Source organism: Meriones unguiculatus, chromosome 3 (genome assembly GCF_030254825.1).
Source record: "Meriones unguiculatus strain TT.TT164.6M chromosome 3, Bangor_MerUng_6.1, whole genome shotgun sequence".
NCBI classification, from domain to species: Eukaryota; Metazoa; Chordata; class Mammalia; order Rodentia; family Muridae; genus Meriones; species Meriones unguiculatus.
The window spans coordinates 67,698,692-67,715,512 of NC_083351.1; the positions used below are offsets into that span (position 1 = coordinate 67,698,692).

A 16,821-nucleotide genomic window follows, 5' to 3' on the forward strand; every position below is an offset into this window, starting at 1 on the left:
AAGACTGTAACATCCATTGATCCAGTGGGCAAAAGAGACACGGACTGAGGACTGTGTTCGGAAGGAAGCTTTATGCTATTGGGAAAAGGAGGTGCGGGGCAGGGATCTGGCAAACCTGGGAAGGGATTTACTTTGTGTTGAACTCAGACTCACCTGCTCCAAAGAGAAAAAAAAATATCAAAAGGCAAATTATATAATTGCTAGTTTCAATGACAAAAATCTCTCTGTAGCTCCATCATGGACTCTGGGAAATTGGAATCCATGTGCCCTGCACAGCAGGATGCATAGAATTTGCCATTGATGCATGTCAACTGTCGCAGCTAGTCTTTCTGATGGTAAGAGAAGGGTTGAAGAAGATCCAGTATCTTGGACTTCTTCTTCTGCTTTTGGAAGCTGTGTATATCCCTTCTAAATGCAAAAATACCAAATGGGGCTAGTTGGTATCGCTTATTTTGTGGCCAAAGTTATACTCAGAATGTCATGTGTTTGTGTGATTGCTGCAGTCAGCGCTGGGAAGGCACACACATGCGCCTTCTAGACTCTGCTCACTCCCTCATTCTCACTAATATTTCTGAGACGAAGAAACCCACACATAGGAGGCAGTTCAGAGCTACTGTCATTTCCTTTTAGAAAGCATTTTATCCAGTGCCTGTGCTTACCATAAGCAATTGATGTGGTGAACATGGTGAGATTGCTCCTGGAGGCTTAGCAACCACGGAAGAGCCTAAGCCTCACTATATAGATTAGAGCAAAGGACTGGAAGTAGGCGAGGCCCAAATCCTAGTCCTGCCACGTTCCTGCTAAGCATCCTTGTTAACATTACTTGACCCCTCTTTGATATAATTTTCTCTTCTGTTATATATCTATCTCAAAATAATATAGAAAATTTAGAGCAGTTCTTAGCTAAAAACAAATATTTATGTTTATTATCATTAATTTTAGGATACGGTATTCTAATAAAAAAAAGCATTAAGAATTTAATACCATGTCAAGAGAAAACAGACTTGTACCGATATGGGATTTTACCTGCTAATGAGAATATTTACCAGCACCAAATTTTAATTAGAATTTGAACAGTGTAAATTTATGGTATGAAATAGGTTCTTCTCAAGAGTCTTAAGTAAACAGAAAGGACGTTAATCATTTCTTAACAAACACTGCTAATCTACTAAACAAATGTTACTTTATATTTGAGCCAAGGTCATCAGTTATACAAGGTCTACTGCTTTCATTTCATCTTTTGATTGGAATACAATGACTTCGTAGTTGTTTTTGATACATGCTGAAGAAAGGGGAAGTCAGAGACACCATGATCACAAGAAAAAGGAAAGAGGTAGGAAGTGGCCCTGGAAGGAGAAGGAGAGAAGGAATGAGAATTCTTCTTTATTGAGAATATCTATGTAGTTACTTCCACTTGCTAAATCTTAGGTTTAGTCTTTCAGTCATACCAATGAGGTGAGAGCCTCATCCAGTATAAAGGCCTCTTCATTTTTGTCAGTCTGACAAACCCCAAAAAAATCCTTTGGAAAATAATATCTAAAGGTATAAAGTGAAATTCATAATATTACAACTCTTTCCAAATGCAGATGTCAAAATACTACTTTAAACTTTTACGATGTACTAATATATAGACAACTTCAAAGTAAATGAAATATATATGCTGATTAATCTGAAAACTGCCATGATTTCACAACAGTGATGAACATAAATGGTATTTACTCTACGTAATGTAATGTGGAAAAATTTGATTTTCAAATACCTGTAATGAGTGCAATATATATGCAAATGAAAATGAATGTGATTTACATTATCAAGTTTGTCACAGATGTAACCAAAACTGTTATTTTTTACTCAGTATTTTTATTGTAGCAGGAAATGATGTGTTTCAGTTAGACATCAATGAAAAATAAAGATTTTTTTTTCATTCAAACCTGTGTATTCTCTAAATTTTATCTGTGCAGCTTTTAGAGGCCCAGAGATCATGGGTTAAAAATTTCTGCCTCAGGAAAGAATATACTTCATGCGTGAAGCCATGCATAGAAAAATGTTAGGAAGCATGCATAGCCTACAAAATCCAATGTGCATATGATTCCTAGTGCTGTCCAATGGTAACAGTAGCTGTTACTTTGTACTGGCATTTGGACTCAAAATAGAACAAGCATTTACCAAAATCCCATCCTGTTCTTGAGAACAAGAAGGAAATTTGCATCATCAGCCTTCTACGCAGTCTATTTGCTGTCAGCCACACTACGCGTTACCTGTGTCATCCTCATTACCATCACCATCCTCACATGTGCATGATTCCTGAGGAGCATTGCTGGCTTGTGCAATGACAGCACATAACCTCAGAATGAAAGCCTGGACTTGGTGTGAAGAAAGCCTGTAATCAGCAAAAAATATCCATAACTGGGATCACGGAAAGAAACACACACTATCTGTTTATTTCCTTGGGATCCCAGCATCAGAAGGGACAGGCAGGAGGGTCTCTGTGATTTTTAAGAACAGCCTTGTCCACATGGGACATTCTAGGACAGCCTATGTTACACAATGAGACACTGCCTTTTAATTTTTTTTTGAAATAGTGTGTGTTATTAACTAAAAATCTGCCCCATAACTCAATGATAGGATATGGTAATATACATATTAGTCTGCATTTTTTGAGAGAAATACATGCAGTGCTAGTGGATCCAAGATCTTTGTTGTATTTGTTGTTATGCAGTAGCATACTTTAAAGATAACTCAAAGGGATAAATGATGAAGAAGTGTTGGCCTACATTATAAAATCTATTTTATTGGGTTCTTATACCTCAACCTCCCTTCCAACCCTTATTTCACAGTAATCCCTTCCATCCTCCAAACACTAGGTAGGAGAGAAAGAGAATTAGAGAGGAAAGGGGGAGTTATTCCCTGATGATTTGAGATATAGAATTCCTTGAGGCAAGTCCAATCTTTGTCTTCAGAATCTGCAGCCATTCAGCAAACAGCAATCCAGCAATAGCAAACACAGCAAGATGACCTGGCAGGGGAGCAGCAGCTGCCATGGGCCCTCTCAGGCCTCTCCCATTTATACCCTCTCAAGAGTTCCCAGAACTAAACTATCTGCAGCTGGCACAAATCAGGCCCCTGCCAGAGCACGAGACACTGTATAGTCAGCTGCTCTGGACAATCTGAACCTGCCCCATAACCCACACCTGTGATTAAGACAAAAACAGTTTTTCTTTATTATTATTATCATTATTAATTTGCTTTGTATACCAGTTTAGCCCCCTCCCTTTTGTTGCCCTATCCACTTCCCTAGTCCACTGATAAGGGAGGTCCTTTCTGCCTGCTGTCTGACCCTAGCCTATCAGGTCCCATCAGGACTGCCTGCATCCTCTTCCTCTGTGGACTGGCAAGGTAACTCCACCAAGGAGAAGTGATCAAGTAGCAGTCAACGAGTTCATGTCAGAGACTGTCTCTGGCCAGATAGTTTCAGCTCAGAATTCTACCAGATCTTCAAAGAAGAGCTAATTCCAAAACTCTTCAAACTATTTCACAAAATAGAAAAAGAGGAAACATTACCAAACTCATTCTTTGAGGCCATAGTCACCTTAATACCTAAACCACACAAAGACCCAACAACAACAAAAAATGTCAGACTAATCTCTCCTATGAACATTGACTCAAAGATATTCAATAAAATACTCGCAAACTGAGTGCAAGAACACATCAAAGATATCATCCACCATGACCAAGGTAGGCTTCATCCCAGGCATGCAGTGGTGGTTCAGTAAATGGAAATCCATCAATGTAATCCACCACATAAACAAACAGAAAGAAAAAAACTCATGATCATCCCCTTAGATGCTGAAAAAGCATTTGACAAAATCCAATACCTGTTCATGTTTAAAGTTTCAGAGAGATAAGGGATACAAGGTACATACCTAAACATAATAAAGGTAACATACAGCAAGCCTATAGCTAACATCAAAGTAAACTGAGAGAAATTTAAATCAATTCCACTGAAATCAGGGACAAGGCAAGGCTGCCCACTCTCTCCATATCTCTTCAACATAGTACTTGAAGTCCTAGCCAGAGCAATAAGACAACTAAAGGAGATCAAGGGGATAGAAATTGGAAAGGAAGAAGTCAAATTATCACTATTTGCAGATGATATGATAGTATACATGAGTGACCCCCAAAATTCAACCAGAGAACTCCTTCAGCTGATAAACACCTTCAGCGAAGTAGCTGAATACAAAAATAACTGGCTTTTGAAAGAAACAAAAAATCTCACTACTAAGAAGTCTATGCTGTACTGTGTACATAAGAAACTTAGTTAGCAAATTATTTCTGCAACAAATTGCCATCAGATTAATTCATTATTATAGCTTTTACACTTGTATCAGCTGATCCTTCTCCCCCACACTCCTTGTGATAATTATTCAAGTGAATGCTTACAAATTATTAAATTAATGAACTATTTTTAGAAAATGTTTCGTTCTCAGCAAAACAAGTGGGGAAGTGGGAATTACTGCTCCTGGAGAGCACTGCCTTGACTCTTTATTGTTGACACCTGTGATATATGGCTGCCAGCACCATGAATGCGGCCCATGGGAATGTGCAGACTGGCCTCACCAAGGTGCAGCAGTCAAATTCTTCACACGGCATGGCATGTTTATCCACGTGGACTCCTTGTATTCCTAATGTGGAAGTTTGCTTTTGTGAGCAAAATACACTTTTCAGTGAGCATCTTGCATAAATTTTACAAGTTTTGTGACAGATGAGAAAGAGCATTGTCCATCTTAAAGCGAAACAGGGAACAGCTGATTCATGTGAAAAACAGCTGGCATCAGGGGTTCACAAAGGTTTGCCTACAGTTACCGATATTGTTGAAGACACTTGCTTTATTGTATATTCATTGTGTGAAATGATGGGTTTTACTTTGATAGTTTCGTAGATCCATTAGATATTTTGATTATTTTCACGACTCCTTATATTGGAAACGTATTATGCAATCTGCTGAGGGTGGTCTTAATTGAGAAGTGTAAAGACTATATTTGTTTAATCTGATGTCAAATCTTTGCAGAAATGAATTACTAAATAGGTTTCTGATTAATATTATAAAATAATTAATAAATTTATTAAAATATGTTTAGAAGTTGGATGCAGTAGTTGATGTTTGTAATCCCAGAACTCAGGAAGTTTAGACAGGTTGAGAATTCAAGCCAAAATAAGCCAAAAAATGAATTTCTATATCAATAAAATGAAATGCATCCAAAAAAAATAACAAATACATGGAATAGTGAAAATGTCAAATCAATATTGAAGTGTTATTATTGATATCAAAGACATCAACAAAGAAATATTGGGAAAAAAGAAATGCTGGGGAACTTCTATATCTCTACCTATCTATCTATCTATCTATCTATCTATCTATCTATCTATCTATCTCTGTATATAACATCTATATATCTATATCTATGGTGATAAGGAAAGAAAAAAGTAAAATCAGTGAATCCTGATTAATTTTGCCTGTATTCAGCACATTCAGGAAACTGAGCCACTCTCCCTGTACTTCTCTTCCCATCTTGCTTTTCTTTCTCTCTCTCTCTCCTTTCTTTCACCTAGACCCATAATTTACATATTTTCCTTCTCTCTCATACTCTTTCACATTCTGTTTCTGTTAGCTTTCAGCAAGCTAACGTAGCACTTATTTCCTGAGTGGGGTCCATAATGAGTTTGTGTTCTAAGAAAAACCAACAGTCAGCACTGTGGATAAACTGCTAGCACAGAAGTACACAGCAGAATCTGTGAGCTTACTGGACTGGATCTCTATAAAACATGGTTTGTCAGTGGGGCATTTGGCCGAAATGTTTTTGTCAATCATATCTGTTTTTTCTAGGATTTCTTCATTCTGAAAGTAAACCAAAAACTTTAGCTCTTCTCCCAGCTTCTTGTAATACCAGTAAACATAGCTATGCCCTTTTTTGCGGCTGCAATCCATTCTGGCTTTCTGTTCTTTTCCTTTGACCAGGTGTTTAGGATTCTGAATGACCCCAGTGTCCATGGCGCCTGTGGAGGAAGGAAATAAAGCTGAAGATAAGTCCAAACGTGAGTTGATTGACAGAGATGTAAGAGAACCTGTTGATACTGGAATATAAGACACTAAAAACAGAGACTTACTTGCAGTCCAGAATAAAAGGGCCACACAGAAGAGAAGTGTGGAGGGCATGGTCGACCCAGAGGAAACCCCAACTGACTGTCTTAAGGTTTCCGCACCACCCTTAGTCAATCTGCTCATGGCATAATCACTCTCATGGACTGCACAGTTGCTAGACAAATGAGGCAGAAACATTCTACAGGATGTGGGAGGGGATGTTGAAGCTGAGTCCTTGATGATGTGAGTTTTGGCTTGCTTTTATTTCTTTTCCCCTATGACTTAATATTTTCCTTGTTTTCAATAAATTTTCTCATGTATGATTTATTTATTTATGTGATTTTTTTAAACTTAATTTGCTTTCTACACTTTAGCGTAGTAAACGACTCTAAATAGTTTCTGGATATCCACCATAGTTCTTGCCACATGCACAATACCACAGAGAAGCTACTTTAGAGATTTACAAAGTTATTTAGACAAATATGTGATGCAGTTGGAACACTGATAAAACAAATGGCCTTGACTGAACCAGTAAGCTGAAGGGCTGGATCATGTCCTGAGTTTTGAGTCTTTACTGTTCTTAGAATTCACCATGCTCAGTTAACGTGCAGAAAGCTAACTTGCAGACACTTACACCTGTCGTTTATTTTTCATTGTAGTTTTTAATATTTATATGTGAATATTGAATTATTTCATGCAATCTTGTATGTCACTTAAATTTATCTAAGAAGAGTTATCCTATTAATATTCTCTAGGATGTTATTTTTCATTCAGATTCATGTGGATATGTCCAATTGTAGACAGTTCATTCCCATTCATACTTAGCATTCCATTATACTCAGTTCCTGGAGTCCATTACGCATTCCTCATGCTTCCACCACAGCAGTTTTTGTGCTGCTACAAACAATGTCCTCTATATCTTGTACACTTGTCTGGACTGCACATATGGTTTTTCTCTGACCTTGGGAACATTCAAACAGCCACATTAACTTTACACAACATAACAAAATCATTTTTGAAATGATAAAGCCAAACATACCAATACTTTATGAGTATTTTTAGTGAGCCACATCCATGGCTGTAACTGATGTTCAGTAGTTCTCGAATTTTGTCTATTAAACTAAAATTGTGCCTTATGGTAAAATATAATTTTAATTTATATTTACTTATTACAAAGAGAATATTCATGGACTTCTTTTATGACCCCAAAATGGTCCTTTGGCCACATTAGTTTTTGTTTGATTAGCTATTGTTTACTCATTATTATCTTTTTATCACCTGAATACTAATTGTTTTTTGGCTGTCTGTCTCACTATTCTTTCCAACTAATAATGTTTATGTTTGCTTATCTTCTTGTGTATTTGTTCCCAGTAGTTTTGAATTTTGTATGTTGTCACTATTTTAAATACTTTTTATTTTTGAGATTATGATATAGTTGCATCATTTCTTCACATGCTTTTCTCTCTCCAAACTTTCCCATATACCCCTCGCTGATCCTTTGTTATTTGATGTATATTCTTGGGGTGTCTCTTTTTGTATATGCTTAAGAAATGTTTCCCTTTAAACTGTTTGCTGCTGTGTGCTAGGACTGTTGTCTGTGTAAATAAAACTGATCTTTTATGTTCACGTTACCTCCAGTAAACCCATGATGTTGGTTGCTAGCAGTATAATGCTTCTATGGGTGTCTTTTGTGTTTCTCTAAACTTCATCTCCCTGTAATTACTTTCTTTTTCCTCCTTCCTATGGCCACAGTTCTTCTTGTTCCACTAACTGTAAAATCGGAACAATGTTTAATAAAAGTTGTCATTGGTGTTGATCATTTAAGTATTGATCATGCATTTAACCGGAACACGTTAATTTCAGGTTTCACATTTATGGTGGATACTCTGGGGATTGAAAAATCTAATATTTTATTCAACTGTCTTCCCAGATATCCCAACTTATTCGTTTAAACCAACTCTCCTGGAGCATCCAAGCAGTCTGAGGTTTTGTGTCTTCTCTGTAAGGGGCACAGAGTATTCTTCAGAAAATCCCACACCGCCCCCTGGTGTTCCGAAGCACAAATTCATCCATATGTGCTCATTTTCTTGATCCTGTGTTAGGGGTAGGACCCAGTTCCACAGAAGGCATTCTAAGTTGCGTAGAGAAATTGCAAAGGAGATGGTACTTAGTGTGGTGATCTTTCTGTAGTACATATAACTGACCAGCAATCGGTTACCGAGCCACACAGTCCTTAATTTAACATTGACAAATACTTTATTACTTATTTGCTTTTTCAAACTTTCTCTAGGCGGGGTATATGCGCAGATGCATGCTTTAATTCTCTGCTCTCTTTGCATATGGTATACACTGTCTACAGAGGCCTAATGCACATTCATTTTTGCAGCTTTGTTAAATGTCCCAAATATGTGCCTCTCCTACTAGCCACTCTCTGGAACTTGATGTGTACACTGGAATGATTTCAGCATATTCCTAGGATCAGAGCTCCCTGAATCTTAACATAAATCCAGCTTTTTTCCCCATGACCCTCCTAATCCACATGGCTACAATGGTCATCTTCAAAACTCCTGTATATTGCTATTCATGCTACTCCATTTCCTAAACATCTTTAACACCCCCACCTCTTTTTTTAATATTTTCATCATCACTATCATCCTCTGAGTCAGCTTCATTGCTAACCCCTTTCTGATCACTAATTAGGACAATTTCTTTCCAGAACAACACTTTTTCCCGTATTTCTCCTATTTTTTCTTAGTTTTTCTCCTATTTCTTCTTAAAAGGAAAATAAGACATACATCTACAATATCAAGCACTTCAGATATTCCATGGTTACCTGCAATAAATTAATCACTTTAATTTTTTTAGAATAATCTTAACAGAATTTTAAAATGAAACAAGAGTAGTAGATAAAAAGACATTAACTATTCGTGAATATTTGGAATTGACATTAGTCAATCAAATAAGAATGCTTCTCCTAGTCCAGTTGGGGTAGTAGCTATGTTTATAGATTGTGAAGTAGCTAGTCAAATGAGGACTCTTAGACACCTGGGGTAGCTATAATATATCAACTGGGTGAAAACTCCATAAATGAATACCACAGAATATTCCTGTTGGCATTGAATTGAAAAATGCCAACTAACTTCATATGCATCCAGGAGGTATTATATAAGAAATGGAAAGTCCCCACTCAAGGAGGCAGAATTAGACTGATCTCTGTGATTTCAAGGCTACCTTCATATACAAAGTGAATCTAGGACAGCCAAGGCTACACAGAGAAAGCCTGTCTTGAAAATTACAACAACAACAAAACAAAAACAAAAAGAAATTCGCTTGCTCATTAATGGAATATGTTATTAGCTCTATTTCTATGAGCCTCTTTCAGAAAAGAGAAGAACAAGCATTCAAATTGTGTCATGGTCAATGCTATTGCCATACTTCCCAAAAGCAATGCACGTGAGCAGCAGACTATCTCCAATACGCAGCGGGAGTGTGCGGCAGGCCCGAACAGAGTGACTGTCGCAATGGACTTAAATATCCTTCAGTTCATTGTGTAGAAGGGAAATAAATGACTCTAGGCAATAGACTTGTTACCATATTTTCACCTTATTTCAGACTTAAATTTTCTTTTCATTTTCATCTCATTAGTATTTATTTATTTTATTTTATTTTATTAATTACAGTTTATTTACTTTGTATCCCAGATATAGCCCCCTCCCCCACCCCTCCCAATCCCACCCACCCTACCTCTTCTTCTCCTATGCCCCTCCCCTAGTCCACTCATAGGGAAGGTCCTCCTCCCCTTCCATCTGACCCTAGTCTATCAGGTCTCATCAGGACTGGCTCCACCGTCTTCCTCTGTGAACTGCTAAGGCTTCTCTCCCCTCAGGTGGAAGTGATCAAAGAGCCATTCCATGAGTTCATGTCAGAGATGGTCTGTGTTTCTATTACTGAGAAACTCTCTTGAACACTGAGCTGCCATGGACTACATCTGTGCAGGGGTTCTAGGTAAAATCCACACATGGCCCTTGTTTGGAGTATCAGTCTCACAAAAGACCCCTGTGCCCAGATATTTTGGTTCTGTTGCTCTCCTTATGGAGTTCCTGTTTCCTCCAGGTCTTTCTATCTCCCCCTCCCCCTTTTTTTTCAGAAGATTCCCTGCACTCTTCCCAAAGTTTGGCTATGAGTCTCAGCAGCTGCTTTGATACACTGCAGGGTAGAGTCTTTCAGAGGCCCTCTGTGATAGGTTTCTGTGCTGTTCCTTGCTTTCTCCCTCTTCTGATATCCATCTCATTTGCCTTTCTGAGTGAGGATTGAGCACCTTACACAGGGTTCACCTTCTTGCTCAGCTTCTTTTGGTGTACACATTTTAGTATGATTATTCTATATTATATATCTAATATCCAATTATATGTGAGTATATACCATGTGTGTCTTTCTGCTTCTGGGATACCTTACTCAGGATGATCTTTTCTAGATCCTACCGTTTGCCTGGAAATTTCATGATTTCCTTGTTTTGAATTGCTGAGTAGTATTCCATTGTGTAAATGTACCACAATTTCTGTATCCATTCCTCAACTGAGGGACATCTGGGTTGTTTCCAGGTTCTGGCGATTACAAATAAAGCTGCTACAAACATGGTTGAACAAATGTCCTTCTTGTTTACTTGAGCATATTTTGGATATATGCTTAGGAGTGGTATAGGTGGGTAGCACTATTCCTAATTGTCTGAGAAAGTGCCAGATTGATTTCCAAAGTGGTTGTACAAATTTACCTTCCCACCAGAAATGGAGTAGGGTTCCTCTTTCTACACATCCTCTCCAGCATGTGTTGAGTTATTTATCTTAGCCGTTCTATGGTTTTAAGGTGAAATCAGCATCTTCAACAAATGGTGTTGGTCTTACTAGATGTCTACATGTAGAAAAACTCAATCTTATCACCCTGCCCAAAACGAGAATCCAAGTGGATCAAAGACCTCAATAGAAAAATGGACATACTAAACCTGTTAGAGGAAAAAGTGGGAAGAGCCTTGAACTCATCATCACAGGAGACAATTTCCTGAACAGCCCGAACAGAACACCAACAGCACAGGCTCTAAGATCAACAATCAATAAATGGGACATCATGAAACTGAACAAAACGACAGTCTACAGATTGGGAAAGGATCTATATCTGACCCTATATTTGTCAGAGAGCTAATATACAGAATATATAAAGAACTTCAATTTAACAGGAGATCAAAAAGTCAGAAACTGACAAATATACCCTACACCATCAATCTTTTTGTCTTGGTGGTGGTGGGGGGGGTGCCTTATAATCTTTTACAACTGGCAGAGTACATGGTACACCCTTGGTAGTATCCAAACCATGTGCAGTTTGGCCTCACATTATTCTTGAATTGCTGTCTATTCAATAAAACATTAAAAATGTAATCTGTGAAAATGTATTGCTTGGCAGTTCTCATCTGTATCCTTTACTTTTCTTTCATTGCTGTGACAAAACACCTGACAAAAGCGACTTAAGGAAAGAAAGGGTTATTTTGGTTCACAGTTAAAGACATTGCCTGGAGTCTGAAAAGAGATGAAAATCTTTGGCTTTTGATCAGTTTTTGAACAAGGTAAGACTTAAAGGACTCCTAAAAATGGATGAAGTTGATTTTATGTCATGAGATGAAAATGAGACTTTGTGAGTCAAGAGTGAAATGTTGTTTTAAAATGGTGTGTTTGGGTACCGAGGTGACCAAGAGTACGATGGGAGGGTTAATTTTCGTTGTTACTGGATTTAGAACCTTTGTTGGTACATAGCCCTGGGAATGTCTATGAGGCAGTTTCCTAAAAGGTTTGGCTGGGAAAGAATAACACACCCTGAATGTGACTGGCACCATGACATGAGCAGAGGTCTTTTATTCAATTGAATAAAAATGAGAGTGTTATCTGTGTGTTAGGTTCATCATCCCTTTTGACAGGAGTCTAAAATGTCACTTATCTTACTTGAACTCTTGCCTCCATTTATTCACAGACAGGACAGACTATATTCTGCAACGATGGGTTAAAATAAGACTTTTCTTCCTCCTTAGGTTGCTCTCATCATGTATTTGCCCAAGGCAATGATAAAAGTAACTAACACACCATTTTATTTTGTTACATCCCACTTTGGTAAAGGTCAAGGAATATGTGATGGATAGTTTAGATGACAACTGTTACATAATAATCTCATCCTAGATTAAAACATTCCATCCTGCAGGATGCTCCTGGAGTGAGAAGGTAAACAATTCAAAATAGATTCAGGAAGTTCCTAAAACTGAACAGATTCTGTAGCACCTTTCCTTCTAGAGTAAGCAAAAAAAGCTGAGAGTCCTCCTCACATGGAAGAAGCTGAGTTGCAAAGAAGACTCCCAGAAGAGAAAAAATGCAAAGAAGACTCTTGAGATTAAACTAGCTGCTAAGAAGAAGCAGAAACTAACTAGCTGCCTGGAAGACTGGAAAGGACACTCTCCAACCTATTGATCTGCCTACAAGCTGTGCAGTGTGCTCCAGATTTCCCAGTCTTGTAAGCTGGTCCCCATGCTCAGGTAGGCTTTGGTGATGAGGCTGTCTGGGTAATTTCTGCTCCTGTGGGTAACCTCTCACCTATATTCCTGTAAGTAACCTCAACATAACTCACTGGTTCACCAACTTGGACTTTGGTGGTATCCATACTTTGGTCTGTTGTGGGATTGATCCCTAGCTAGGGTGAGTAGATTTGTGTGTTGTATTTCCTAGAAAAGTTTGGCACGCATCATCAATTCACCACAATTTAGAACCACTTGAGAAAAGAGAACCTCTTGTTGGATTTTCCAGATCCGGTTGACCTGCTGATCTGCCTGGGAGTAATTTTTCTTACCTTATAAAAAGTCACACTCTGAATATGGAAGGCATCATTTCAAAAGCTCTCCTTCCTCTGCCCCTCCATTTCTCTCTCTCTCTCTCTCTCTCTCTCTCTCTCTCTCTCTCTCTCCCTCTCTCTCTCCTTATCTCTCTCTCTCTCCCTCTTACTCAGATGTCTTAACCAGAGGGGCTGTGGTTTGTACTTACAGTTTATGTGGCGGGGAAGGATGGCTGTTGCAAAGGTTCTTGCTGAGGTGTCTTGTTCCTGCCCAGCGCTGTGTCCCTAGCACCACAGAGATATAAGCCTCTGTCTTCAGGATAAGCTTTTAAAACTGTCAGAGATGAAAAGGTCAAGTTTGGATGACTGATGGGAAACTTGTCCTTGGTAAAATTTTGTTCATATTGGACTGCAGAGCTCACAGTGGAAATTGCCATCAGTTCAAACCCCTTTTGAGGGGATTGACGATACCAAACCACAGTAGTTGCCTGAACGCCCACAGAGTGACACTCCATCTTCATGGAAGTTCCACTCTTGCAGATGGTCCTTCTGGGATATTGGTAGACCATGGCACCAAGCCCGTAGCCTGCCAAAACAGAGGTCAGAGTGATGAAAGATCTCAGAAGCTCCAGAAGCACATATAGCCTGACACAGAGATGACCCCAGACAAACCCAGGCTCACTCTAGCACCTTTTTTAAGCTCCTGAAAACAATCTTTCTTTGTACTTACACAAGCATCCTCTGTGACACACCAGAATCACTGTCCCCCACTTCCCATCACACACAGGCACATGCGCGCACATACACACATGCACACACACAAATACATAACCTCCAAGGTATAACAAGGTTCATACCAGGCCCCAGAATTAACAGAAGCAGCAACATCTTCAGTGTTGGCCTCACACCACCTTCTCTGAAAAGGGGTCTGGCCTTGTCCTTTCTCCAGCCCTGGGAGGTTGGAAGCTTGATCTCTTAAGCCCGAGTCTGCCCCCTGATGGTAATCCTGGCCAATGATACAGAATACATAGATTCCCTCATGAGCCAAGAAACATACATGCCCAAAGAAGCCTCAGAAACATCTTGATTGACTTCTAAATGCAGAAAGCACTCTGAGATATGTACCACTGAAATGATTAAGTGGGTTTCTTAAATGGAAATGATATGTTTTTGGCATTAGAATTAGTCTTTTGCTTCCATTGGCAAAGTTCTCACACCAAGACTTTTCATGAATCATGGCTAACCACTAGGACTTCAGCTTGACACCATCATATGTGCCCACAATACCCAGGCTAGAAGTTCAGCGTTTCTTCACAGTACTGGCGAGGACGCTTTCCTGTCTTCTAAATACAACATTGTGATAATAACATGACAGTATAGCATGATGTTCTTTTAATATCGACAGGCTTAATTGTAACAACTTATGATCCATGTCTTCATATAAACAGGATAATGATAATAGCTTATTTACAATAATTTTACTCTAGTGAAGGTCAAACTAGTTACTGTCCAATCACTGGTCTAAGGTTATAAGAAGTTTTGTTTTTGTTTTGCATGTGCTGGGTTAATCTTTTATTCAGAGGTGGGTAGTTTTTTCAATGGATAAGTATTGGAAATGTGCAGAAATTGTTATGAGCTGGCAGGCTGTTTTGTCATTTTTCCAAAAGCACTCTCCTTTCACTTGCATGACAACCTCCTGCTGTGCTTTCATTTAATTTGTACATCTGCATTTCTGGGCCCAAGTTACTAGGAAGGCGAAGTTAAGAACTAACCCGCCGTATGTTTGTTTGTGTGTACAGAAAGTTTTATTTATTATAAATATCATTAGTGCCACATTTGCATTCATGTAGCTGTTAAAAGGTAGCTGCCTGCTGCTGAGGCAGCACTCCTTTTCTTCTCTAATTTGGGTCTGATCAGTATGGGGCTACCTCATGGAAACTACTTTTTTCTGCAGCAAACAAGGACAGCTTGCTTAAGATACTTGCTGGGTCTCAGCATCTGCTTTGATCCCTGTTGGGTGAATACTTTTAGAGGACCCTCTATAGTAGACTCCCATCCTGTTTGATCTCTTCCTCCACTTCTGGTGTCTATCCTGTTTGCCATTCTGAATGAGATGTAAGCATCCTCCCTAGGGTCCTCCTTAGTGTTTAGCTTCTTTAGGTCTGTAGATAGCTGTTCTATATTATATGGCTAATATCCGCTTATTAGTGAATGTATACCCTGCCTGTCTTTCTGTTTCTCGGTTACCTCACTCGGGAGGTACCTCATCCATTTATCTGCAAATTTCATGATTTCCTTGTTTGTAAAAGTTGAGTAGTATTGCAATGTGTAAATGTGCCATAATTTCTGTATCTGTTCCTCCATCGAGGGACATCTAGATTGTTTCCAGATTCTGGCCATTTCAAATAAAACTGCTCATGGAGGAAGATGGGGTGGCATTAGAGTGGCATGGAAGGGGCAGGAGTCCCACAAGGAGACCGACAAAACTAAAAGTTCTGAGCCCAGGGAGTCCTGCAGAAACTGATGCACCAACCAAGGACCATGCATGGAGAGGACCTAGATTCCCTGCTCAGATGTGGCTGATTGGCAGCTCAGTCTCCATGTGGATCTCAGAGTGAGGGGAGCAGGGGATGCCTCTACCATGAACTCAGTTGACTGCTCTCTGATCATTTGCCCTGATGATGCAGCCTTGCCAGGCCACAGAGGAAGAGGATCCAAGCAGTCCCGATGAGACTTAACAAGCGATGGGTTGATGGCAATAGTGGAGAGCTCCCCCTTTCAGTGGACCAGGAGAAGGGGATGAAGGGAAGAGGAAGGGAGGTGGGACTGGGGGAGCTGAAGGAGGGGCCTTCAATCAGGATGTATAATGAATTAGTGGTGAAGAAAAAAATTAAAATTAAAAAAAAAGAGGAAAAAAAAGATACTTGGTGGAAAGAAATGGCTGGAAGCATCCGAAATCAGAAGGAAACCTTCCTCGTCCTTTGGAATGACAATTGCCATCAGGTGTATTCTTCTGTGTTTTATTACTGTGTTAGTTTAGCTGGGCAGGAACTATATTCCTGAGAAGTTCTGTCCTGACACAGTTCTGGGCTGATGTTGTTCACAGGGTTGAAATTGCAAGGGAAGACGGCTGCCATCATTTTACTGAATGTCACTATTGATCTGAAGCCATAACAAACAAGTTCCAAAGGTGCTAGGCTGTGTTGATAGCTCAGTTGTAGAACACTGGCCAACTTCAGCTTCCAGCACTGCTGGAGGCAAAAGTTATCAGTGCGATCTAAATTGCTCAGGGTTTTCCCTGTTCAATATCTAGCTCTGCGCACCAGCTGCCTCCCATGCTGCTGCATAGGGGTTCACATCAAATGCTTTCCTGAGAATGTATGGGACACTCAGAACCCACAGCCAGCTTACACCCGCCTTCCCCAGAGCCAGCTTGGAGGGGCTTTAACTTGGTTTTTTGTTGTTGTTGTTTTTGGTTTTATTTTTTGTTGCCGTTTTAATCTGTTTTCTTCCCCACTTATATCAGGCCTGATTTATATAATCAATTATTTGTTCCTGAATGTTGGAAGGTTTTTTTCCTCTGGTTCCATGTTAGTTAAGGCTATAATATTTTCGTCTTCATTGATGCTGCCCTAAAATTATGAATTAGCTGTGGCCGAAGCCATCTATTTGTCAACAATCAGTATATGCTGTAGTTCTTAGACTGTTTCAGTATCATTTTTTTTTTTTGTCTATGCTTTTTGGAATCTGGAGACTTAATATTGTAGTATCTGTGAGGATCACTGAGAAAAAGCTAGAGCCCAAGTCTAAGGATCACTGCA

The 16,821-nt window shown here is 39.2% G+C and overlaps 1 gene segment (V, D, J or C); it reads right to left on the reverse strand.

Moving 5' to 3' along the window:
* Window positions 1-5,714: 5,714 nt before the first annotated feature.
* On the reverse strand, window positions 5,715-6,290 carry LOC132653080 (T cell receptor beta variable 16-like). The segment is given in 2 exon segments: window positions 5,715-6,054; window positions 6,166-6,290. Coding segments are annotated over 2 exon segments (444 nt in total).
* Between the last annotated feature and the right edge of the window lie 10,531 nt (window positions 6,291-16,821).